The sequence below is a fragment of the Eschrichtius robustus genome, chromosome 16 (genome assembly GCF_028021215.1).
Source record: "Eschrichtius robustus isolate mEscRob2 chromosome 16, mEscRob2.pri, whole genome shotgun sequence".
NCBI lineage: Eukaryota > Metazoa > Chordata > Mammalia > Artiodactyla > Eschrichtiidae > Eschrichtius > Eschrichtius robustus.
Window position 1 is genome coordinate 50038079 of NC_090839.1, and position 27270 is coordinate 50065348.

General features: G+C 43.7%; 1 protein-coding gene across 7 annotated transcripts; it reads right to left on the reverse strand.

The window, feature by feature from the left end:
* Positions 1-782: 782 nt before the first annotated feature.
* ZNF133 (zinc finger protein 133) lies at positions 783-27158 on the reverse strand. 7 transcript variants are annotated; one of them, XM_068524073.1, is made up of 6 exons: positions 26976-27158; positions 25612-25790; positions 12719-12837; positions 11477-11603; positions 10899-10994; positions 783-2685 (listed from the first exon to the last, which is right to left on the reverse strand). In XM_068524073.1, the coding sequence occupies exons 4-6, from the start codon at positions 11595-11597 to the stop codon at positions 941-943; spliced, it is 1962 nt and encodes a 653-aa protein (XP_068380174.1). In that variant the 5' UTR covers positions 11598-11603; positions 12719-12837; positions 25612-25790; positions 26976-27158; the 3' UTR covers positions 783-940. The 7 variants fall into 7 exon arrangements, with proteins under 7 accessions (XP_068380174.1, XP_068380173.1, XP_068380175.1 ...); XM_068524072.1 differs by having other exon boundaries at positions 783-2688; XM_068524074.1 differs by lacking the exon at positions 25612-25790 and having other exon boundaries at positions 783-2688; positions 26976-27097.
* Positions 27159-27270: the final 112 nt, after the last annotated feature.

Sequence of the window (27270 nt, forward strand, 5' to 3'; positions counted from 1 at the left end):
TATGGTTAAGAATCTTCAAATATGATTAAATATCTTTTCACTATGATAAATAGCCTTGTGGTTGGAGAACTACTAAGTTCTAACTCTTGAGGGTGTGTGGCTAAGGGACCTTAGACCAGTTACTGGATGGTTGGCGTGAGGGCTGGGCATGCGGTGGAGTGCCATGGAGTACAACTGGAAGTTCTAACCCTGATGTTACAGGGCTGATTGGGGAATGTGGCTTCAAGTCTTACTCCTGTTACCGAAGGGCTTAGGAGGAAACCTGCTTACAGGCTGTCTCATTATCAGAACACCATGTTCCTGGTGATCTGAATAGTGTGACTGGAGACCCAAGGTTGTCATAGCCGGAGGACCAGGCTCTGAGACTAGAGTGCTGGGGACAATATATTGTCAAGGGGGCCCCAAGACATGAGGACTAGGGACTAAAGCCTGAAAAAAAGCAATAAAGGTAGTTAGGGGATGATTCAGCAAAGGCAACAATGTAGATGTTTCAGAGCCAGGAGGAGAGGGGCAAGAAAGGGGGCTGCAGATGAGAGGAATGGCTAGGGGAAGCCATATTTCTTGGAAGATTCCCTCCCCTCACCTGAATCCCCTGAATACAGTCCCCAGATTCTCTCCCTATACAGGTGACCAGACTTTTCCAATAAATACGGAGTGACTCAGTTCTTATGTCTTACAAGGAATTGAATTTTTATGGAATAGTGGACTCAGCAGCTCAAGATTTCCGTAACACTCCTTATTCCCTATCTTCATAGAGGAGTGAATGAGGTACACAGCCAAGGTTTGTAAAGAAGCAGTTTATTAGAACAAAAGACCACAAAACATGAAGACTTAGCATGGAGGAAGTAAACGAAGTCAAATGTCCTTTGACCACTTACGGAATGCGTTTCATGAAAGTGTAAGATGTTTGATTATTCAGTCCTCGCCACCATCTTCACTCTCAAAGCGAGTGTAAGGGGTCAGAAGATTGCTCTGAGTAGGCCTCAGGGTCAGACTGAAGTCGCAGTTTGTGGTGGGCGGACTTCATCCTCCTGTGTCTGCTGAGGTGAGACTTCTGGCTAAAGCCTTGTCCACACGTCTTGCACACATAAGGCTTCTTGCCCTGGTGTGTCATCTGATGTAAGATGAGGTGTGACTTTTGGGGAAAGCCTTGGCCACACTCTCTGAATAAACAGGGCTTCTCTTCCAAGTGTACCCATTTGTGCGTGATTAAAGCTGACTTATTGCTAAAGCCGAGTCCACACTGCCTGCAAGTGTAAGGCTTTTCCCTCGAGTGTTTCCGCCTGTGCCGGATGAGACCTGCCTGGTGACTGAAGCCTCGCCCACACTCCCTGCACACGTACGGCTTTTCCCCTGAGTGTGTCCTCTGGTGTGCAACGAGGTTTGACTTCTGGCTGAAGCCTCGCCCGCACTCCTCACACACCATGGGCTTTTCCCCTGAGTGTGTCCTCTGGTGTCTGATGAGATTTGACTGCTGGCTGAAGCCTCGCCCACAGTCCTTACACACAATGGGCTTATCCCCTGAGTGTATGTTCTGGTGTCTGTTGAGGTGTGACTTGAGACTGAAGCCTCGCCCACACACCCCACACACGTAAGGCTTCTCCCCAGTGTGTGTCCGCCTGTGTGAGATGAGGGTTGAATTCTGGCTGAAGCTGTGCCCACACACGCCACACACATAAGGCTTCTCCTTGGAGTGTGTCCTCTGGTGGTTGACAAGGGTGGTTCTCTGCCTGAAGCACCGCCCACACTCCTTGCAGGCATAAGGCTTCTCCCCGGAGTGTGTCCTCTGGTGTGAGATGAGGTTCGACCTGTCGCTGAAGCCCAGTCCACAGTCGCTGCACACGATGGTCTTCTCCTCCAAGTGCGTCCTCTGGTGTCTGACGACAGCTGACTTCTGGCTGAAGCCTTTCCCACATTCCTGGCACACGTAGGGCTTCTCCCCAGAGTGTGTCCGCTGGTGTATGATGAGGTTTGACTTCTGGCTGAAGCCTCGCCCGCACTCGCTGCACATGTAAGGCTTCTCGCCTGAGTGTGTCCTCTCGTGTATGATGAGTGTCGACTTCCGGTTAAAGCCTCGCCCACACTCCCTGCACACGATGGGCTTCTCCCCCGAGTGTGCCTTCTGGTGTCTGGCAAGGCTTTTCTTTAGGCTAAAGCCCTTCTCACACACCCCGCACACATACGGCTTCTCCCCTGAGTGTATCCTCTGGTGACTGAGCAGGTTTGTCATCTTGCTGAAGCCCAGTCCACACTCCCCACAGTTGACTGTGCCAAATCCTAAGACTTCTATCCTCTTCAACAGTCTGTCTGTTTCCTCGGGGTTCCCCGTCTGAGCTGGGCTGGCCGCTACCTCCACGCCTTGGATGCCATCCCCAGAGCTGACCGGCTGCCGCTGGGGTGGCGGCCTGGGGAATGCACCTGAAGTCCTTTTCTTTGTCCTTCCAAACAAAGGCTGGGTGCCTTCTCTCTCCTGACCTTCTGTGTTATCGTTCCAGGGACTTCCATCAGAGGCTTGCTGCTGCTGCTGGTCCCCAGGGCACGGATCTCCTGGCCGGACAGGCTCTTCTGCACACCAGCACGTGAAGATCCAGGGAGGGGGACTACACAGCGTGTGCTGCAAGTGGAACTGCTGACTGGAGAAGTCCGGAGGGCGGAAGGGACCGAGGTGGAGTTCTGGCTTTGGTTCTGCTGCAGAGAGAGGAGCGTGAGTCAGAACTGAGACCAGAGGCAGCCGGAGCAGTTCTGCCTCATCTGATGTTAAGACTTGATTCCCTGTTCTTCCAAATGCTTAGAACTTATGGGCTACCTGGCAAGACTTCCTTCACAGGACCTGCTACATTTACCTCCTAACGCCCAGCCACCACAGTGATAGAAACTGGGCCCAAATGGTATTCTATGACAGAGAGATCTAACCACAGGACCCTCGTGGAAGGGTCTTTGTCTCCCCTGTTTCCCTAGGAGAATGGGGTGGAAGGAGAGCAGTCATTCAGACTGGAGGACCCCTGGTGGAGGAGGCAGCATAGTCACGGTTAAAGAGATCACGAGCGAAAACACCTGAACTGGAGTGTCCCGCCTCACTAACAAATATTCATTAGAGGATTACTTTGTACCAGAATTTCTACAAGGCAGTAGGCTTTCAGCAATAAACAACAGAAACATAGTCTAGGCCCCCCAGTGACTGGTGCCCCTGACCAATTCAAGCCCTGTTAACTTCCGTAATTAATCTAAATAAAAATTTCCCCAGGGGGAGGAACCAAGATGGCAGAGTAGAAGGACGTGCTCTCACTCCCTCTTGCGAGAACACCAGAATCACAACTAGCTGCTGGACAATCATCGACAGGAAGACACTGGAACTCACCAAAAAAGATACCCCACATCCAAAGACAAAGGAGAAGCCACAATGAGACGGTAGGAGGGGTGCAATCACAGTAAAATCAAATCCCATAACTGGTGGGTGGGTGACTCACAGACTGGAGAACACTTATACCACAGAAGTCCACCCACTGGAGTGAAGGTTCTGAGCCCCACGTCAGGCTTCCCAACCTGGGGGTCCGGCAATGGGAGGAGGAATTCCCAGAGAATCAGACTTTGAAGGCTAGTAGGAATTGATTGCAGGACTTCGACAGTACTGGGGGAAACAGAGACTCCACTCTTGGAGGGCACACACAAAGTAGTGTGCGCATCGGGACCCAGGGGAAGGAGCAGTGACCCCAGGGGAGACTGAACCAGACCTACCTACTAGTGTTGGAGGGTCTCCTGCAGAGGCAGGGGGTGGCTGTGGCTCACCGTGGGGACAAGGACACTGGCAGCAGAAGTTCTGGGAAGTACTCCTTGGCGTGAGCCCTCCCAGAGTCTGCCATTAGCCCCAGCAAAGAGCCCAGGTAGGCTCCAGTGTTGGGTTGCCTCAGGCCAAACAACCAACAGGGAGGGAACCCAGCCCCACCCATCAGCAGTCAAGTGGATTAAAGTTTTACTGAGCTCTGCCCACCAGAGCAACAGACAACTCTACCCACCACCAGTCCCTCCCATCAAGCCTCTTAGACAGCCTCATCCACCAGAGGGCAGACAGCAGAAGCAAGAACTACAATCCTGCAGCCTGTGGGAAAAAAAAAAAACCACATTCACAGAAAGATAGACAAGATGAAAAGGCACAGGGCTATGTACCAGATGAAGGAACAAGATAAAACCCTAGAAAAACAACTAAATGAAGTGGAGGTAGGAAACCTTCCAGAAAAAGAATTCAGAATAATGATAGTGAAGATGATCCAGGACCTCGGAAAAAGAATGGAGGCAAAGATCGAGAAGATGCAAGAAATGTTTAACAAAGACCTAGAAGAATTAAAGAACAAACAAACAGAGATGAACAATACAATGACTGAAATAAAAACTACACTAGAAGGAATCAATAGCAGAATAACTGAGGCAGAAGAACGGATAAGTGACCTGGGAGACAGAATGGTGGAATTCACTGCTGCGGAACAGAATAAAGAAAAAAGAATGAAAAGAAATGAAGACAGCCTAAGAGACCTCTGGGACAACATTAAACGCAACAACATTCGCATTATAGGGGTGCCAGAAGGAGAAGAGAGAGAGAAAGGACCACAGAAAATATTTCAAGAGATTATAGTCGAAAACTTCCCTAACATGGGAAAGGAAATAGCCACCCCAGTCCAGGAAGCGCAGAGAGTCCCATACAGGATAAACCCAAGGAGAAACACGCTGAGACACACAGTAATCAAATTGGCAAAAATTAAAGACAAAAATTATTGAAAGCAGCAAGGGAAAAATGAAAACTAACATACAAGGGAACTCCCATAAGGTTAACAGCTGATTTCTCAGCAGAAACTCTACAAGCCAGAAGGGAGTGGCATGATATACTTAAAGTGATGAAAGGGAAGAACCTACAACCAAGATTACTCTACCTGGCAAGGATCTCATTCAGATTCAATGGAGAAATCAGTAGCTTTACAGACAAGCAAAAGCTAAGAGAATTCAGCACCACCAAACCAGCTCTACAACAAATGCTAAAGGAACTTCTCTAAGTGGGAAACACAAGAGAAGAAAAGGACCTACCAAAACAACTAAGAAAATGGTCACAGGAACATACGTATCGATAATTACCTTAAACGTGAATGGATTAAATGCTCCAACCAAAAGACAAAGGCTTGCTGAATGGATACAAAAACAAGACCTATATATATGCTGTCTACAAGAGACCCACTTCAGACCTAGGGACACATACAGACTGAAAGTGAGGGGATGGAAAAAGATATTCCATGCAAATGGAAATCAAAAGAAAGCTGGAGTAGCTATACTCATATCAGATAAAATAGACTTTAAAATAAAGAATGTTACAAGAGACAAGGAAGGAAACTACATAATGATCAAGGGATCAATCCAAGAAGACATAACAATTATAAATATATATGCACCCAACATAGGAGCACCTCAATACATAAGGCAACTGCTAACAAACAGCTATAAAAGAGGAAATCAACAGTAACACAATAATAGTGGGGGACTTTAACACCTCACTTACACCAATGGACAGATCATCCAAAATGAAAACAAATAAGGAAACAGAAGCTTTAAATGACACAATAGACCAGATAGATTTAATTGATATTTATAGGACATTCCATCCAAAAACAGCAGATTACACTTTCTTCTCAAGTGTGCACGGAACATTCTCCAGGATAGATCACATCTTGGGTCACAAATCAAGCCTCAGTAAATTTAAGAAAATTGAAATCATATCAAGCATCTTTTCTGACCACAACGCTATGAGATTAGAAATGAATTACAGGGAAAAAAACGTAAAAAACACAAACACATGGAGGCTAAACAATACGTTACTAAATAACCAAGAGATCACCCAAGAAATCAAAAAGGAAATCAAAAAATACCTAGAGACAAATGACAATGAAAACACGACGATCCAAAACCTATGGGATGCAGCAAAAGCAGTTCTAAGAGGGAAGTTTATAGCTATACAAGCCTACCTCAAGAAACAAGAAAAATCTCAAATAAACAATCTAACCTTACACCTAAAGGAACTAGAGAAAGAAGAACAAACAAAACCCAAAGTTAGCAGAAGGAAAAAAATCATAAAGATCAGAGCAGAAATAAATGAAATAGAAACAAAGAAAACAATAGCAAAGATCAATAAAACTAAAAGCTGGTTCTTTGAGAAGATAAACAAAATTGATAAACCATTAGCCAGACTCATCAAGAAAAAGAGGGACAGGACTCAAATCAATAAAATTAGAAATGAAAAAGGAGAAGTTACAATGGACACCACAGAAATACAAAGCATCCTAAGAGACTACTACAAGCAACTCTATGCCAATAAAATGGACAACCTGGAAGAAATGGACAAATTCTTAGAAAGGTATAACCTTCCAAGACTGAACCAGGAAGAAACAGAAAATATGAACAGACCAATCACAAGTAATGAAATTGAAACTGTGATTAAAAATCTTCCAACAAACAAACGTCCAGGACCAATGGCTTCACAGGTGAATTCTATCAAACACTCAGAGAAGAGCTAACACCCACCCTTCTCAAACTCTTCCAAAAAATTGCAGAGGAAGGAACACTCCCAAACTCATTCCATGAGGCCACCATCACCCTGATACCAAAACCAAAGATACTACAAAAAAAAAATAAAAAAATTACAGACCAATATCACTGATGAATATAGATGCAAAAATGCTCAACAAAATACTAGCAAACAGAATCCAACAACACTTTAAAAGGATCATACACCATGATCAAGTGGGATTTATCCCAGGAATGCAAGGATTCTTCAATATATGCAAATCAATCAATGTGATACACTATATTAACAAATTCAAGAATAAAAACCATATGATCATCTCAATAGATGCAGAAAAAGCTTTTGACAAAATTCAACACCCATTTATGGTAAAAACTCTCCAGAAAGTGGGCATAGAGGGAACCTACCTCAACATAATAAAGGCCATATACAACAAACCCACAGCAAACATCATTCTCAATGGTGAAAAACTGAAAGCATTACCTCTAAGATCAGGAACAAGACAAGGATGTCCACTCTCACCACTATTATTCAACATAGTTCTGGAAGTCCTAGCCACGGCAATCAGAGAAGAAAAAGAAATAAAAGGAATCCAAATTGGAAAAGAAGAAGTAAAGCTGTCACTGTTTGCAGATGACATGATACTATACATAGAGAATCCTAAAGATGCCACCAGAAAACTACTAGAGCTAATCAATGAATTTGGTAAAGTTTCAGGATACAAAATTAATGCACAGAAATCTCTGGCATTCCTATACACTAATGATGAAAAATCTGAAAGAGAAATTATGGAAACACTCCCATTTACCATTGCAACAAAAAGAATAAAATACCTAGGAATAAACCTACCTAGGGAGACAGAAGACCTGTGTGCAGAAAACTATAAGACACTGTTGAAAGAAATTAAAGATGATACCAACAGATGGAGAGATATACCATGTTCTTGGATTGGAAGAATCAATATTGTGGAAATGACTATACTACCCAAAGCAATCTACAGATTCAATGCAATCCCTATCAAATTACCAATGGCATTTTTTACGGAACTAGAACAAATCATCTTAAAATTTGTATGGCGACACAAAAGACCCGAATAGCCAAAGCAGTCTTGAAGGAGAAAAAACGGAGCTGGAGGAATCAGACTTCCTGACTTCATACTACACTACAAAGCTACAGTAATGAAGACAATATGGTACTGGCACAAAAACAGAAACACAGATCAACGGAACAAGATAGAAAGCCCAGAGATAAACCCACGCACCTATGGTCAACTAATCTATGACAAAGGAGGCAAAGATATACAATGGAGAAAAGACAGTCTCTTCAATAAGTGGTGCTGGGAAAACTGGACAGCTACATGTAAAACAATGAAATTAGAACACTCCCTAACACCATACACAAAAATAAACTCAAAATGGATTCAAGACCTAAATGTAAGACTGGACACTATAAAACTCTTAGAGGGAAACATTGGAAGAACACTCTTTGACATAAATCACAGCAAGATCTTTTTTGATCCACCTCCTAGAGTAATGGAAATAAAAACAAAAATAAACAAATGGGACCTAATGGAACTTAAAAGGTTTTGCACAGCAAAGGAAACCATAAACAAGACCAAAAGACAACCCTCAGAATGGGAGAAAATATTTGCAAATGAAGCAACTGACAAAGGATTAATCTCCAAGATTTACAAGCAGCTCATGCAGCTCAGTAACAAAAAAACAAACAACCCAATCCAAAAATGGGCAGAAGACCTAAATAGACATTTCTCCAAAGAAGATATACAGATTGCCAACAGACACATGAAAGAATGCTCAACATCATTAATCATTAGAGAAATGCAAATCAAAACTACAATGAGGTATCATCTCACACCTGTCAGAATGGCCATCATCAAAAAATCGAGAAGCAATAAATGCTGGAGAGGGTGTGGAGAAAAGGGAACACTCTTGCACTGTTGGTGGGAATATAAATTGATACAGCCACTATGGAGAACAGTATGGAGGTTCCTTAAAAGACTAAAAATAGAACTACCATACGACCCAGCAATCCCACTACTGGGCATATACCCTGAGAAAACCATAATTCAAAAAGAGTCATGTACCAAAATGTTCATTGCAGCTCTATTTACAATAGCCAGGACATGGAAGCAACCTAAGTGTCCATCGACAGATGAATGGATAAAGAAGACGTGGCACATGTATACAATGGACTATTATTACTCAGCCATAAAAGGAAACGAAATTGAGTTATTTGTAGTGAGGTGGATGGACCTAGAGTCTGTCATACAGAGTGAAGTAAGTCAGAAAGAGAAAAACAGATACCGTATGCTAACGCATATATATGGAATCTAAGATAAAAAAAAAAAAAGTCATGAAGGACCTAGTGGCAAGACGGGAATAAAGACACAGACCTACTAAAGAATGGACTTGAGGATATGGGGAGGGGGAAGGGTAAGCTGTGACAAAGTGAGAGCATGGCATGGACATATATACACTACCAAACGTAAAACAGATAGCTAGTGGGAAGCAACCACATAGCACAGGGAGATAAGCTCAGTGCTTTGTGACCATCTAGAGGGGTGGGAAAGGGAGGGTGAGTGGGAGGGAGGGAGACGCAAGAGGGAAGAGATATGGGAACATATGTATATGTATAACTGATTCACTTTGTTATAAAGCAGAAACTAACACACCATTGTAAAGCAATTATACTCCAATAAAGATGTTAAAAAAAATAATAAATAAATAAATAAATAAAAATGTATCCACTAAGTATCTGAGTTATTCTGCTAAAGAAGGTAAAGGAAAATTTGCTCTTCATTAATGAACAGTTAGGAAATATTATCATGAAAATGGAAAATTATAATAAAAGTAAATGGAAATGACAAAACTCAAAAAATACCACATCTAAAATGAACAATTCACTGGCCAGAACTTAGTAGCATATTGGAGATGACAGATCAACAGAAATCAATCTGAAGAACAGAGAGGGAAAAAAAAAACAAAAAAAACAGGCTCAACAACCTGTGGGACAATGTAAAAAGGACTAATACACATGTAACTGTAGTCCCCAAAAGGGGGAGAGAAGGGAACAGAAAAAAACCATGATAGAATAATGCCCAAAAATTGCCCAAATTTGGCTCTAGCCATAAATTTATAGATTCAAAAATCTCAGCAAGCCCTAAGCAGGGAAAATACAAAGAAAAGCATGTTTCCTCAGTTATGTCACAGTCAAAGAGCTGAACACCAAACATATACAGAAAACTCTGAAAGTAGCCAGAGGTTTAAAAAGAAAAGTAACAAAAAAACCAAGGTAATCATTGTGTAAATGACAGCTGATTTCTCATCAGAAATAGTAGAGGCCAGAACAGGGGAACAGTATCTTTAACGTGGTGAAAAACTAAACCAATCTAGAATTCTATATCCAGTGAGAATATCCTTCCAGAATGAAGATGAAATACACATTCAGAAAAACAAAATTTAAATGAATACACTGCCACCTGTACTACAAGAAATGCTAGACAACGAAAATGCTATCAGGTAGAAACTCAAATCTTCAGGAAAATAATGAAGAGCACAGAAAATGGTAAATTATCTGGATGAGTATAAAAACATTTTTTCTTTTGATTAAAAAATAAATACATATGAGTGTTTAAAACATATTTTAACATTGTATTAGGGAGTTTAGAAAGTATAGAGGTGCAGTGCAAATGACAACTATAGAATAAAACCAAGTGGGGAAAAAGGTTTAATTTGAAGTGTGCAATTGCACTGTTCTTACATTTTACTTAAAGTGGTATCCAGAATAAGTAGAAAAGGAAAAGTGAAGGCTGTATATTGTAATCCCTTTGAGCAGGGGTCAGCAAACTTTTTCTTAAATGGCCAAATAGTAACTAGTTCAGGCTTTGAGGGCTAAGAGACAAAATTGAGGATTATATAGGCACTTATATAACCATTTAAAGTTTCACCCTCCTGGGTGAAATCCATTCTTAAAATTTTTTTAGAATTCCATTTCAATTTCCCAATTGGCTTTTTATAGCCTTCCTTCCTCCCACTGGGCTTGCCTTTTTTCTTTAGCTCACTCAGTTTTACTTCCACATTCTTGCTTGATCTTTTAAAAATATAGTAACAAGAGCAAGAAGCCTATGAATGTGGGAGAGAACTGAGGGAGGCAGAGAGGGCAAAAAGGGAAAGCTAGAGTGCAGATGAAGGGCTGGAAGGTCACACGGCGGGCAGCACACAGGGTGGCCCCGGGGCCAGCACAACAGCCTCCCTCCCCAGCACCTGAGCGAGGCCTTCTCGCCCCCAACCCCCTGAGCTGCCCAGTGTTCCCCACTCACCCGGGCCAGTGGCCGGTGGGCATTTTCTCTCTTCTCTCCAGGTTTCCTTCCCTTGCTCCAGCTGGGTGATGAGTTTTGGCTTAGAAAATGGAATCCCTGCTCATAGGAAAAGAAAACAAGATGGCTGTAGGTTACAGGCTCAAAAGCCAGTTCCTGAACTCAGAGCCACACTGGGTGGGGAATTTCAAAAGGTGGTGGGAAAGACCTGAGAGTGGGGAGCTCTCTGCAGGGGAGGGGAAACCAGGATGACAGCTCACTGACCCTACTGCATCCTGGGGAGAGAACAACTCACTCATTTAAAAGAAGATAATAACTAGGAAGACATGTCATGCTTACCCAAGAGACTGGGAGAAAAGGCCTAGAAATGCAGATTATCACATACACAACACACAGACACACACACACCTCTACACATTTCAATTCTACAAAATCAGACCTTCTCTGGGGAAAGAGGGAACAGAGTGTCTCTGCTTTTGAGTCCAACCCAAAGGCAAAGTCAGAAAGCAAGACAGCTGCTTCAAGCACAGCCTAAAGTACCCAGCAGCTGGGATACGGGTCCTGAGAGATGCCAGGCTTACCCAGCGAGACCAGGTTGCTGTAGTTCTCCAGCATCACCTCCCGGTACAGGGACCTCTGATCAGGGCTCAGCAGCATCCACTCCTCCTGGGTGAAATCCACAGCCACATCTCTGAATGCCATGTGTGCCTGTAACACAGAATACAGCCCTGCTCACCCAGGAGCCAGCCTTGCCCAGGACTCAGGGTAAGGGGCAGGCAGAAGGCTGCCCGGGGGGAGGTAGGTGAGATATCTAGACTTTGTCTTTGACCCTGGTGCCCTGTGTTCCAAGACTTTTAACCCGTGTCACCATCCGGGCAGTGGCACTTAACCTACACATTCGAGATACTGAATGGGCTGTTTTGGAGAATACCTACAAAAAAATGGAGTCTTTAACTTTCGGGAACGTTAAATCTAGGCTGAGGGAAGAGCAAACAACATAAAAATTAAATAACAGTAAAGCAACAGACCTTAAGAATTTAAAAGAATAGTCTGAACAATGTTGTTTTTTTCTTTTAAGCTTTGGTTCTTTTATTTATTTATTTTTGGCCACGATGGGTCTTTGTTGCTGCACATGGGCTTTCTCTAGTTGGGGCGAGCGGGGGCTACTCTTTGCGGTGCGTGGGCTTCTCATTGGGTGGCTTCTCCTGTGGCGGAGCACAGGCTCTAGGCATGCGGGCTTCAGTAGTTGTGGCACGCGGGCTCAGCAGTTGTGGCTCACGAGCTCTAGAGCACAGGCTCAGTAGTTGTGGCGCACGGGCTGAGTTGCTCCACGGCATGTGGGATCTTCCCGGACCAGGGCTCAGACCCACATCCCCTGCATTGGCAGGCGGATTCTTAACCACTGCGCCACCAGGGAAGCCCTGAACAATGGTTTTAATGTTGAAGCATCAGAATGAAGTTAGCACAATTCAACTATGGCAAAGACCAAATACAGCTCTGTCCTTCCCTTCAATCCCATGGCCCCTTTGGCCTTCCCTGGCCTGAGAGGCACAAGCAGCGAGTGGTAAAGAGCACGAACTTGAACCCTACTGCCTTGGTTTGGGGCCCACCCCGCCATCAACCAGCACCTCTGTTTTCTCACTTACGAAATGTGGGTAACAGTCCATTAAACTTCCCGTCCCACACTGTGGATGCTCAGCGTGGACGTTCTTGGCTACTCGGTCTACAAATTCATCTCTACGTGCCATTCTCATCCGCCTGCCCCATTTTACTATCTTTACCTCAACACTATTTCAAAATTGAGAGCGCACTGGAATACAGACATCAGGAAAGGTTTCATGAGAGGCCCAGGAACTTGGTCTTGAGGGAAGGGCAGGAATCAAGGGAAGAGGAAGGTGCCAGGTATTCCTGATGAGGCGTGTGGGGAGCAAAGCAGAGGACGCTGTGGGCCAAGAAAGAGAGAGAGCCTGAATTATGGGAAGCAGGACCACTTGGGAGGAATAAAAGGCACCTAGTGGTAGAATGCAGAATAGGTCAAGTGTAGTAGCAGCCTGTAGGTTTTAAATTTTTATTGTAAAATATACAGAAACATTTTACTACTTTTACCATTTTTAAGTGCGTATTTCAGTACATTAAGTATGTTGACACTGTTTTACAACCACCACCACTTTCCACCTCCAGAACCTGTTCATCATCCCATGCTGAAACTCTGTAACCATTAAACCGTGACTCCCTCTTTCTCAGAAACCCTGGTAACCAACCATCATTTTACTTTGTCTCCATGTATTCAACATTTGGCTAGTCTGTTTATCACAAATAAGTGGAATCATACAGTATTTGTCCTTTTGTGCTGGCTTATTTCATTTAGCATATGACTTCAAGTGTCAGCCATGTACCCCAAAGAAGACATACAGATGGCCAAGAGGCACATGAAAAGATGCTCCACATCATTAATTATTAGAGAAATGCAAATCAAAACTACAACGAGATATCACCTCACACTAGTCACCATCAAAAAGTCTACAAACAATAAATGCTGGAGAGGGTGTGGAGAAAAGGGAGCCTTCCCACAGTGTTGGTGGGAATGCAAATTGGTGCAGCCACTGTGGCAAACAGTATGGAGGTTCCTTAAAAAACGAAAGATAGAGCTACTATATGATCCAGCAATCCCACTCCTGGGCACATATCCAGAGAAAACCATGGTTTGAAAGGATACATGTACACCAATGTCCATTGCAGCGCTGTTTACAATAGCCAAGACATGGAAGCAACCTAAATGTCCATCGACAGATGAATGGATAAAGAAGACGTGGTACATATATACAATGGAATATTACTCAGCCATAAAAAAGAATGAAATAATGCCATCTGCAGCAACGTGGATGGACCTGGAGTGACGTAAGTCAGACAGAGAAAGACAAATATCATATGATTTTGCTTATATGCAGAATCTAAAAAAAAAATGACACAAATGAACTTATTTACATAACAGAAACAGACTCACAGACTTAGAAAACAAAGATAGTTACCAAAAGGGAAAGGTGGGGAGGAGGAATAAATTGGGAGTTTGAGACTGACATATACATACTACTGTATTTAAAACAGATAACCAACAAGGACCTACTGTATAGCACAGGGACCTCTGCTCAATATTCTGTAACAACCTAAATGGGAAAAGGATTTGAAAAAGAATAGATACATGTAAATGTATAACTGAATCACTGTGCTATACACCAGAAACACAACATTGTGAACTACACTACAATATAAAATAAAAATTAAAAAAAATAGTTTCAGCCATGTAGAAGCATGTACTCAGAATTTCCTTTCTTTTTAAGGCTAAAAAATACTCTATTGTATGTATATACCATTCCTCCACTGACGGACATTGGGTTTGTATCCACCTTTTAGCTATTGTGAATAATACTACCATACAAATTGCTTTCAGTTCTTTGGGGTATATAACCAGAAGTTGAATTGCTGAATCAAATGGTAATTCTATGTTCAGTTTCTTCAGGAACCACTGTACTGTTTTCCACAGGAGCCACACCATTTTATATCTCCACTAGCAATGTAAAAGGATTCTAGTATCCCTACATCCTTGACAACACTTGCTGCTCTCTGAGTTTTTGGTAATAGCCATCATGTGAAATGTATAAAATGATCTCTCATTGTGGTATTTACATTTCCCTAATAATTAGTGACAGTAAGCATCTTTTTATGTGCTTATTTGCTATCTGTATATCTTCCTGGCAAAAACGTCTATTCTAGTCCTTTGACGGTTCTTGAATTGGGGCGTTTGGTTTTTGTTGTTGTTGTTATCTGAGATATTTATATATTCTGGATATTAATTACTTATTGGATATATGACTTGCAAATATACACTCTTTAACGCACAAAAGTTTTTAACCTTGATGAAGTCCAATTTATCTATTTTTTCTTTTGCTGCCTGGGCTTTTGGTGTTATTACCCAACAAATCATAACTAAATCCAACTACATGAAGCTTTTCCTCAATGTTTTCTTCTAAGAGTTTTACAGTTTTAGCTCTTACCTTTTTAGGTCTTTGATCCATTTTGAGTTAATTTTCATTCTCTTCCATGTGGGTATAAGTTTTCCCAGCAGCGTCTATTGAATAGATTGTCCTTTCCACATGGAATGGCCTTGGTAGTGTTGTTGAAAATCACCTGATCATACATCTGTGATTAAGTTCTGAGCTCTCTGTTGCTGCTCTCAAGATTCTCTGTTGCCTTTGGCTTGATTATAATGTATCTTGGTGTGGGTCTCTTTTAAGAGATTATCCTACTTAGAGTTCATTAAGCTTCTTGGTTCCTTTTCATGTTTTCTATCTCTTTATTGACATTTCCATTTTGTTTTTACATTGTTTTCTTGACCTCGTTCATGTTTTCCATTAGCTCTGACAGCTGTCTTAAAGTCTTTTGTCTAGTAAGTCCACCATCTGGCCTCTACTGGGGGTCATTTCTATTGATTTATTTTTTAACCTCAGAATGGGCTATACTGTCCTGTTTCTCTGTATGCCTTGTGATTTTTTTGTTATTGAAAATGGGATATCTGAATCTTATAGTATGGCAACTCTGGAACTCAGATTCCCCAGATTTGCTTGGTTTTTGTTTTTGTTGTTGTAGTGTGTCTCCATGCCAGGGTTCAATCTGAGGTGTAAACTAAAGGTTTTTCTTGCATCTTTTCTGATCCTGTGCCTTTCCACGGGTAATATTTCCAGGGATGGTAACTTCCTAAACTGACCAAGTCATGGGTCAAACAGGCTGCAGGTAAGATAAGTTACACTTCCAGGACTAGAGCTGGACTTTGCCAGGTGCCAACAAGGTGGTCAAGACAAGAGAAGGGATTGTGTCCATCCTGCGACAGCCAGTGTGGAAATGCAGGAAACACTCACCATTACCCTGGCTTCCCAGGACCCTGTGGCCATTTTTCCTGGTATCCCTAAAGGATGATATCTCAGAAGGCAGATCCGGGTAAGGAAAGCAGAAATTAGAGGGTGTCAGCTGGAAATGCTCTCCCAGTGAGCGAGTCAGGGTCTGCTCTCCAACCCCACAACTGGGGGAGGGGTGGCACAGTGGAAGTGTAACAGTCTGGTTTTTACCAAGGCCCTGGAAAAATGTTCAGAGTCAGGCCTTCAGTAGGTTTGGTCCCAAACTCTCCTGATCCCAACAAGCTAAATGTAGAAAGACGTTTTTCAGGCTATCTATTTGACTGTAGATGTTAACACATCATTATTAATTTGAGGGGTTGTACAAATGGTATTATTGTGGTTGTTTTTTAAAAAAATATACACTGAAGTATTTATGGATGAAATGATCCATAGGATTGCTTTTAAAAACACTTCAGGAGGGCTTCCCTGGTGGCGCAACTGTTAAGAATCCACCTGCCAATTCCGGACACGGGTTCGAGCCCTGGTCCAGGAAGAACCCATGTGCCGTGGAGCAACTTAAGCCCATGAGCCCTAGAGCCCGTGCTCTGCTGAGCCCTAGAGCCCGTGCTCTGCAACAGGAGAAGCCACCTCAATGAGAAGCCCGCGCACCACGGCCGCAACAAGAGAAAGCCCGTGGGCAGCAATGAAGATCCAACACAGCCAAAAATAAATAAATGTATTTATAAAAAAGAAAAAAAAAAAAAAACACTTCAGGAAAAATTGGACAAACCACCTCCCTCCCAAGACTGCTACACAGTGCTTACTGTTAAAGCTGGGGTTTTATTATAGTTTCCTTGCTTTGAATATGTTTGAAATTTTTCCATTAATAAAAAATTATTAAAAAATTATTAAGCACCAAAGGAACCCAAAAACCAAAAACCCAGAAGCAACAAATATGGCAAAATATAAACAAGTGTTAAATCAAGATGATGCACATAAGGATGTTCATTATGCTATTGCCTCCTTTATTTTTAAGATTTTTCTTTTAAAAAGTAAAAAGTATACACAGAAAAAACATTGCATTGTGAACAAAACCAGTGAAACCTAAAGCAATAATGAAGGACAAAAACTGGCCATTAGAATGAATTATCAATTCATTTCCCCTTTGGTAACCATAAGTTTGTTTTTGAAATCTGTGAGTCTGTTTCTGTTTTGTAAATAAGTGTGGGGAACTAAGATACTGCAAACCACACAGCCAAAAAAAAAAAAAGAAAGAAAGAAATGAAGACTAAATTATAAGACACCAAGGAAGAATAGAGTGAACTGAAAACATGATGGCCACTGAAAGCTAACAGGAGGAAATGAAAATGAAATAAAGAAGTAAAAAGAGTTAGAGAAAAAATGGTTGAAATGGAAAACAGGCAAACAAAGAATTTCATTTGTATAATTGCAGCTCCTGCAGAAGAAAACAAAGAAATAAACCAAAAAAGGGTTGGGGTGGCAGGGTGGGGAGGGAACAGAACTAATATTTAAAACTATAACCCAAGAAAACTTCAAAAATAGATGACTTGAATCACAGCAACATCTTTCTTGACCCACCTCCTAGGGTAATGAAAATGAAAACAAAAATAAACAAGTGGGATCTAATTAAACTTAAAAGCTTTTGCACAGCAAAGGAAACCATAAGCAAGACCAAAAGACAACCCTCAGAAAGGGAGAAAATATTTGCAAATGAAGCGATCGCCAAGGGATTAATCTCCGAAATATACAAACAGACCATGCAGCTCTATGTCAAAAAAACAACCCAATCAAAAAATGGGCAGAAGATCTAAATAGACATTTCTTCAAAGAAGACATACATATGGCCAAAAAGCACATGAAAAGATGCTCAACATCACTAATTACCAGAGAAATGCAAATCAAAACTACAATGAAGGATCACCTCACACCGGTCAGAATGGCCATCATCAAAAAATCTAGAAACAATAAATGCTGGAGAGGGTGTGGAGAAAAGGGAACCCTCTTGCACTGTTGGTGGGAATGTAAATTGGCATAACCACTATGGAGAACAGTATGGAAGTTCTCTAAAAGACTAAAAATAGAACTACCATATGATCCAGCAATCCCACTCCTGGGTATATATCCAGAGAAAACCATAATTAGAAAAGATACATGCACCCCAATGTTCACTGCAGCACTAGTTACAGTAGCCAGGATATGGAAGCAACTTAAATGTCTATCAACAGAGGAATGGACAAAAAAGATGTGGTACATATATACAATGGACTATCAGCCATAAAAAAGAATGAAATAATGCCATTTGCAGCAACATGGATGGACCTAGAGATAATCATACTAAGTGAAGTAAGTCAGAAAGAGAAAGACAAATACCATGTGATATCACTCATATGTGGAATCTAATTTTTTTTAAATTTATTTATTTTATTTATTTTTGACTGCGTTGAGTCTTCGTTGCTGTGAGCTGGCTTTCTCTAGTTGCGGCGAGTGGGGGCTACTCTTCCTGGTGGTGCGCGGGCTTCTCATTGCAGTGGCTTCTCTTGTTGTGGAGCACGGGCTCTAGGCACGCGGGCTTCAGTAGTTGTGGTGCCCGGGCTCAGTAGTTGTGGCTCATGGGCTCTAGAGCACAGGCTCATTAGTTGTGGCGCACAGGCTTAGTTGCTCCGTGGCATGTGCGATCTTCCTAGACCAGGGCTCGAACCCGTGTCCCCTGCATTGGCAGGCGGATTCTTAACCACTGCGCCACCAGGGAAGCCCCTGGAATCTAACTTTTAAAAATGACGTAAATGAACTTATTTACAAAACAGAAACAGACTCGCAGATTTCAAAAACTAACTTATGGTTACCAAAGGGGAAATGTGGGGGGGGGGGGGGGGGAGGGATAAATTAGGAGCTTGGGATTAACATACATACACTACTATATATAAAATATATAGATAGATATAGATAGATAACCAACAAGGACCTACTGTATAGCACAGGGAACTCTACTCAATACTCTGTAATAACCTATATGGGAAAAGAATCTAAAAAAGAATGAATATATGTATATGTATAACTGAATCACTTTGCTGTACATCTGAAACTAACACAACATTGTAAATCAACTGTACTCCAACAAAATTTTTTTTAAAAAATGACCTGAATCTAAATATGAAAGGGCTTACAGAGTACAAGGGAAAAACTGACTCACAACCAACAACTTCAAGGTATCTACTGGAAAAACTATCAGGCTTTGAAGAATAACAACAAAAATCCTAAGCGACTCTAGGCAAAAAAATATACCAGACTTCCATCAGACTTTTCATAATCATCATTCAACCCTTGTGCATTGCTGGTGGGAATGTACAATGGTGCAACCACTATGGAAAATAATATAGCAGTTCCTCAAAAAATTAAAAATAGAAATTATCCAAAAAAAATTAGAAATTATCATATGATCTACCAGTTCCACTTCTGGGTATTTCCCCAAAAGAATTGAAAGCAGGGACTTGAACAGATATTTGTATACTCGTGTGAGCAGCATTATTCACAATAGCTACAATGTGAAAGTAATCCAAGTGTCTGTCAGTAGATGAATGGATAAACAAAATGTGGTATATACATACAATGACTATTATTCAGCCTCAAAAAAAATTCTGACACATGCTACAACATGGATGAACTTTAAAGATATTATGCTAAGTGAAACAAACCAGACACAAAAGGACAAATACTGTATGATTCCATTTATATGAGGTACCTAGAGTAATCCATAGAGACAGGAAGTAGAATGAAGGTTGAGAGGAGCTAGGGGGAAGGGGAAATAGAGAGTTATGGTTTAATGGGTACAGAGTTTCAGTTCTGCAGGTGGAGAGCGCAGATGGTTGCACAACAATATGAATGTACTTAACGCTACTGAACTATACACTTAAAATGGTTAAGATGGTAAATCTTATGTTATATATATTTTACCACATTAAATGCATGGCAAAAACATACCATCATTCAAAGCAATAAGAAAATATTTCACCATGACAAAGTGGGATTTACCCAGAAATGTAAGACTGGTTCAATATTAGAAAATCCATTACTATAATACACCATATTAATGAACAGATCCAAGAAAAAAAATCATGATTGCATTTATACATGCTGAAATATTCTTTAACAAAACTCAACACTCATTCTTCCAACATCCAATTCAATGTAAGATTGATGAATCCATAAAACTTTTCATTTTTAATTTTAGACTTAAAAAGAAGTTGCAAAAATGTCAATTCCCATATAACTGTCACTTAGTTTTCTCTAATATCTTGGAAAACCAAAATACAATGATCAAAACCAGGAAATTAACATTGATATAATACTATTATCTAAACTACAACTCTTAACCACATTTCAACAGTTTTTCCACTAATGTCCTGTCCTTCTTCTGGTCCAGGAATCAACTGAGCTTCCAACATTGCATTTAGCTGTCATATATCTTTCATCTCCTCCAATCTGTGACAGTTCCTTCTTTCATGAAAGTGACATTTTTGAACAACATCCGTCAATTTTGGTTTATCTGATTTTTAAAAAATGATTAGAATGATATTAGTTCATTTTGGGCTAGAATTCCTCAGAAGTCATGTGTCTTTTTTCAGTGCACCCTATCAAGGGGTTCGTGATATTGATATGTTTCATTATTGACGATGTTAACCTTGATCTTGATCACTTGGTTAAGGCAGTGTCTGCTGGCTTTCTCCATTGCAAAGTCACTCTTTTTCCCTTTATAATTAATATGTGTCTTGGGAGAGATACTTTGAGATTATACAAATAACCTGTTTCTCTTCAATCTTCCATCCACTAATTTCAGCATAATTTTGTGGGACCTGTCTGCAACAATTATTACTGTGGTGTTGACCAAATGACAATGTTCTATTTCCCTCTTTCATTCTAAATTCATTAACTGGGGACTTCCCTGGTGGCACAGTGGATAGGACTCCATGCTCCCAATGCAGGGGGCCTGGGTTCGATCTCTGGTCAGGGAACTAGATCCCACATGCATGCCGCAACTAAGACTTTGCATGCTGCAACTAAGGAGCCTGCCTGCTGCAACTAAGACCCGGTGCAGCCAAGTAAAGAAATAAATAAATATGAAAAATAAATAAATACATTAATTGGAATTCTTCTGTAAGCAAGAGTTGTCCCTTCTTATTTATTTATTTAGTGTGGATTTATAGTTTATCCTATAGGTTATATTAGAATATTATCACTTTATTATATGTGGAATCTAAAACAATGGTACAAATGAACTTAAAAAACAGAAATGAGTCACAGATATAGAAAACAAACTTATGGTTACGGGGGGGGAAAGGTTGGCGGGGAAAGGGATAAATTGGGAGATTGGGACTGACATATACACACTACTATATATAAAATAGATAGCTAATAAGAACCTACTATATAGCACAGGGAACTCTACTCAATACTCTGTAATGACCTATATGGGAATAGAATCTAAAAAACAGTGGATATATGTATATGTACAACTGATAACTTTGCTGTACAGCAGAAATGAACACAACATTGTAAGTCAACTATACTCCAATAAAAAAATAAAAGAGGATGAAGTGAGTAGCACTGACATATATACACTACCAAATGTAAAATGGATGGCTAATGGGAAGCTGCTGGATAGCACAGGGAGATCAACTCGATGCTTTGTGACCACCTAGAGGGGTGGGATAGGGAGGGTGGGAGGGAGGCCCAAGAGGGAGGGGATATATGTATACATATGGCTGATTCACTTTGTTGTACAGCAGAAACTAACACAACATTGTGAAGCAATTTCACTCCAATGAAGATGTGAAAAAATTTAAAAAAAAAAGAATATTATCACTATTTTGGTGCTCAAATTATTTCAACTTCAAACACTGGGAGCTCCTTCAGACTGACCTCGTTCCTGCTTTAACCAACAAATGTGGCACAAGTGACACTGTGTCAGTTACAGGCTTGAGTCTTTTTTTTTTTTTTTTTAATATTTATTTATTTACTTTGGCTGTGCTGGGTCTTAGCTGCAGCATGTGGGATCTAGTTCCCTGACCAGGGATTGAACCCAGGCCCCCTGCATTGGGAGTGTGGAGTCTTACCCATTGGACCACCAGGGAAGTCCCACAGGCTTAAGTCTTAAGAAGGCTACACAGCTTATGCTCTCAGGAGGCCCGAGATGCCACTTTAAGAACTTCAACTCCCCTGCTGGAGGGACCACGCAGAAGCAGAGGCCCCGATACTCTGCGGAGAGAGAGTGCGGGGCCCAGGTGCCCCCAGCCTTCCAGCCAGTCCACTAAAGCACCAGATGTGTGACGGAACCGTCTTGGATGGTCCAACCCAAAAGAGTCCACAAGTGACTTTGGGGGAAAATTCAGCTGGATCTGTAACTCCCACGGAGCAGAAGCACTGCCCAGCGGATTTAACCCAAGGAGCTGGGAGAGATGACAACATGGTGGCTCCTCTACGCCATGGTTTTGCGGAGCTTGTTGTGCAGCAATCAATAATGAAAGCCCTCGCAGACATGCTGTGCCTCTGCCTTCTTCAGCTCCGTTAATGACTGAAGCACCCTTCCCATCACCCACATGCTGACTCGGGCACCAGGTGTACTCCTCTTCCTGCCAAATCACACCAGTTACCAAGACCTACTGAGCCCACCTCCAAGAACTCTCTATGCCTCCCACCCCCACCCCAGCTGGGGAAGGGACAGTCCCTCCTGAGAGAGGCTCTGCAGACCATCTTCCAACATCCCCGCCAGCCTGATCTGTTCCTCCCAGAATTAGTTCCATCTACACATGGCTGGATTACTTATTAAAAATGTCCTAAGCTCTTAGTGTGCGACAGACACTATCTTAGACCCTGGGGATACAGAAGTGAACAAAGACAAAAACATCTGCCCTCACTGACATGCAAGTTTAGAGGAGGAAGATGGACATATTAAATTAACAAATAAAACACACACCAGATCAGAAAGTAATGAGTGAGATAAAGAAAATAAAGCAGGGAAGCAGAAAAGAAGTAACACAAAAGAGACGGGGTTTTGAGATTCTAAATAGTGGTTAGGAAGGCCTTGCTGATAAGATGATTGAATAAAAATCTGAAGGCTGTGAGGGAATGAGCCAAGTGAGTAACTCTGAAAAGAGCATCGCATGCAAGAGAACAGCCAGTGCAAAGGCCCTGAGGCAAGAGTCGGCCTGGCACAGTCAAGACACAGAGACAGTTCACTGTGGCTGGTATGTGGTGACTGACACTGAGTGGGGGAGGTTTTGACTTTGACTGAGGTGAGAAGCCACTGGAGGTCTTTGAGCAAATGCATGACCTGCCTGCTGAGCTGACTAACACAGCTGTACTGAGGGGGACAAGGAAGGAAGCAGAGCGATCACTCAAGGGCTATGACCATCCAGGTGAGGTGGTGGCCTGGAACACGCGGCGGGAGCGGCGGAGGCTGCTTATTGGGGATGTGGAGTGTAAGAGCAAGAAAGGAGTCGTGGACGACTCCGAAGTTCTGAGCCTGAGGAAGCTGAAGGCGTTGCCATGTCTCTGCTCCCTTTTACAGCTGAACTCCCTGAAAGAACTGTCCATCCTCCACGGGGTCAGGGCATGTTTACGGGAGTTGATCAGAGTTTGTTGTTGGACACATCAGTTTTGGGTGCCCATGAGATACCCAAGTGGAAATGCCAAGTAGACAGGACACTGGGATTTGGAGTTGAAGGCAGAGATCTTGTCTGAACCTCAGAGAGATGGCATCTCAGGCCTTGAGAGTGGACGGGGCCACCAAGGAGAGATGGAGCTGAAGCGGGGCCTTCCACAGGGGGGTCTGGGAGTAAAGAAGCCAGCCCAGGAGACAGAGGAGGAGCAGCCTATGAGGTAGGAGGAAAACCTGGAAAGCAGGGACAGCAACGTGAAAGGAGATCCTAAGACGAACGCAACTCTGTAAAATGTTGCTGAGCATGGACTGGTATTTAGCCACAGGAAGCTCAGTGGTAACTTAGACAAAGAATATTTTTTAGTGGGTAAAGCTGAAAAGCCTTACTGGAATATTTAAAAGGCAACAGAAGGATATTAATGGAGACAGCAAGAAAAGAGAATTCTTTCAAGGAGTTTAGCTCTGAAGGGGAGGAGAGCTGCAGGACAAGAGCTGGAGGGAAACTGTGGTCCCTGCTCTGCTCAAGACCCTTTACTGGGTCCCTCCTGCACCCACATCAAGTCCACACTAACTTGCTATTTAGGGCTCACTCCACTAATGCCCACAGCGCACTTTCCAATCAGACTCCCCATGTGAACTTCCATCCTTCCAGCAAGGATGACAATCATGTCTTCACCATGCATCACTCAGTCTAACCCGGTGCCAGGAACTGTATCAGTGGCTCAAGAAGCACAAGATGAGGCACCCGACCGTCAAAGAACCACCTCCCAGTCCAATGGGACAGCTGGACAGTCATGACACAGCCTGAGCCCTGGGGTCCTGATGTGTCAAGCATCCCACCGCGAACGGGAGCCTGGGAATACTGCCGGGAACGTGCAGGGTGCTCCGCCGGGGGAGCGCGTCCCAGCTCATCACAGGAGTTGATACTCAAGCAGAGAGGTACGGAGAAGCAAAAGCAGACAATGGAATAAGTTTCCATGCAGCTGTAAAGCAGGGTCTGACGAACGTGGGGAATAGGGGAGGACACTGAAAGGGTGACTTGGAGAACAAGTTGGAAGCATTAATAATAATTCTAACGAACAATTACTGAGTATTTATGTACTAGGCGCTCTAACCGCATGGCTAGGGTTATCACACCCAACATCCCTGTCAGGTGGACACCATTCTGAGCCCCATTTGGCAGATGAGGAACAGAAGGCTCAGAGAGGCAACATAACATGCTCAGGGCCACACAGCTAGATATGGTGAAACTGAGATTTGAATCTGGGCAGTCTGACTTTGGAGTGGGGACAGGAGCAAACGATTAGAAAGGTCTTTTTCTAGCAGGCTGAATGGCAAGATCAGTATTTATGCCTCAGGTGCCCAACACAAGAGGCAGCGGTGGGGGGAGGGGGGGCAGAGGGAGAAAAAGGTGGAGAAGAGACAGGAGCAAGGGCGCTGCGGGAGTGGAGACGGGGAAGGAGAAGGGGATCCAGGGCACAGCACAGGGGAGAGAACACGGCAGCCACGGAACAGGAGGTAAGTCTGGAAAGAACAAAGAGGCCCAGCTTGTACCAAGGGCAGAAGTTGCAGATGTTAACCAGATCTGCAAGGTTAGAAGAAATGCGGGCAGAGGGGCAGAGACAGGGAAAACCACCACACCGAATTCCACATACATCTCCCTCTCCTGTCTCTGACCAGAGCTCTTCTGACTGAAAGAAACTTTAAAACAACTGGAGAAGGAACCATTAATTTTGTTGGGTGTAATGACGAAATTGTGGTTATATTACAACGAGAAGTCCTTATGTGTAAGCTGCCTCCTGAGGTATCTGTGTGTGAAATGACAAGCCTGGGACAAAAAGGCAGTGAGGGCGCTGGACGGAACGAGACCAGAAGGCGGAGGCCTTCACGGCGGACAAGCCCCGGGAGTGAGCAGGTCTGAACAAACGCTGAGACGGAGCGCTGGCGCAAGGATGGAGGGGTAGTGAAGGAGGACGCGGGGTCTGAAGAACAGTCCCTGTGAAAATGGCCACCCTTACAACAGGCCTTGCTTCCTGGGGAAACCAGCTGGGGCCCTGATCCCAGGATGCGGCATCACAAGGCACAAGATGTCAAAAGTTGAGCGAAGGAAACCCACCCATGGTTCAGCAGGCAAAAGGCAAGCAGTCCCCACCTGAGGCTGGGCTGTCAGGAGCCCAGGAGTCCTCCCCTGGCCCACCAGGCAGTCCTCTCTGGGCAGGCAGGAGCCACAGGGGGCAGAAATGAGAACCGAAAGGTTCAGGAGAGTCGCTGGAAACTCTCAAGCTCCAGCAGGGTAGGGTTTCCTCCTCCTTAAAGGCACCAGGAAGGGACCTGCCACAGAAGAAAAGACTGCGGGCAGCTTGCTGGGAACAGAGCCGGGATGTAGGCTGGAACACCGGGCCTTAGCTGATCCTCTCTCACCGCTGATCTTTACTAGGGAAGTTCACACTCACTGGGCACTTAGTATATACCGGAGACTGTTCCAGGCGCTGGATGAGTTTTATCTCATTCTAGTCTCACAACCCAGTGAAGTAAGATTTATTATTTTCATTTTACAGATGAGATAACCGAGGCACAGTGAGGTCAATCTCTTACCTAAGGTGACACAGTTATAAGGTGACAGAGTCTGGATGAAATTTGGCTGTGGAGGCCAGGCTCTTAAGCAGGGCAGTGACAGCGAACCTCTGTGGGTTGTAAGGATTCTCAGCGTATCATTTTGAGATGAATCAAGATCGTTCACGAGGTGATAAGGGTTAAATCTGGGTGATGGGTCTACGGAGTTCTATTTATTTCCGTTTAAAATTTCTCCGTAATAAAAATTTAAAATGGAACTAAGATCCCAAAGCCGGGCCACAACAGAGATGTGTAAATCCTCGATTCCCGTGATCAATGATGGTTTCCAGGTTTACCTCTGAAAAACTTGCTCCGTGGGCCCCACACGACCTCTTCCTCCAAGTCCCAAACCCAGGGGCGACCAGCCAAACTGAGACACCCCCACACATCCCGCAAGATCACGCCAAAATGGCCACTCCACACCCAGCCCATCCCGGGCGCGTTGGCCCACGCCGGCCGCCCATCCGCGGGAGGCCTCAGCAAAGCCGACGGGTAGCCGGGCCCGAAAGAAAACTACCAGCTCCCACCCACCAGAACTCGAGACACCTGGCACCGGGGCCTGCTGGCACCTGGCACCCCCTCGGAAACATAAGGCCCCCAAAGCCTACTTACTCAAACCCCTAAACCCGGGGACTCGTGGCATGAGCGACCCCCTCTCCCAATACCGCTATTTCGGCCAAGGCCGAACCTAGGACGAGGCCGGAGCCCAGCAGCCGCCACCACTGGGCATCGCGGCTGGGCTTCACCCACGTCCCTCGGAGATGCGCGCCCACATCCCAAAATGTGACACCCGGCAGGGCACGGCCTGAGCCACGACAGCGCGTCCCAGCCGCCCGAACCTCCTCTCCCCGCCACCCGAACCGTCTCCAGCCCCAGCCCGCAGGCCAGTCTTTCAGGACTTACCTTTCCGCGCGGGAAGGGCACGGCTGCAGCGAGGGCCCGTGGAAGCCACACTCACCAGCGCCACCAAAGAACACGGGGTCACTAGAACCACCAGCTCGGGGGCCACTCCAACAGGACGCCAGGACTACACTACCCAGAATCTTCGGGTGGCGCCGGGACCACACCTCCCAGCATGCTCGGCGCCATCAAGCGCGCCGCCCGCCAGCCGCCCCCACTGGCCTCTGAGGGAGCCGTTTCTGGGTGACATGCTCCGGCCACCGGAGAATGGCCACTGTGGCGCCCGGATTCCCCCTGT

What these genes read in the sequence shown, in the direction of transcription:
- ZNF133 (XM_068524072.1), bottom strand. Translation starts at nt 11,597, where the DNA reads ATGGCATTCAGAGATGTGGCTGTGGATTTCACCCAGGAGGAGTGGATG. An exon ending in CAGCAACCTGGTCTCGCTGG is followed by an intron (nt 10,995 to 11,476) that starts GTAAGCCTGGCA and finishes TCCTATGAGCAG; the next exon opens with GGATTCCATTTTCTAAGCCA. An exon ending in CCCACCGGCCACTGGCCCGG is followed by an intron (nt 2,689 to 10,898) that starts GTGAGTGGGGAA and finishes CTCTCTCTGCAG; the next exon opens with CAGAACCAAAGCCAGAACTC.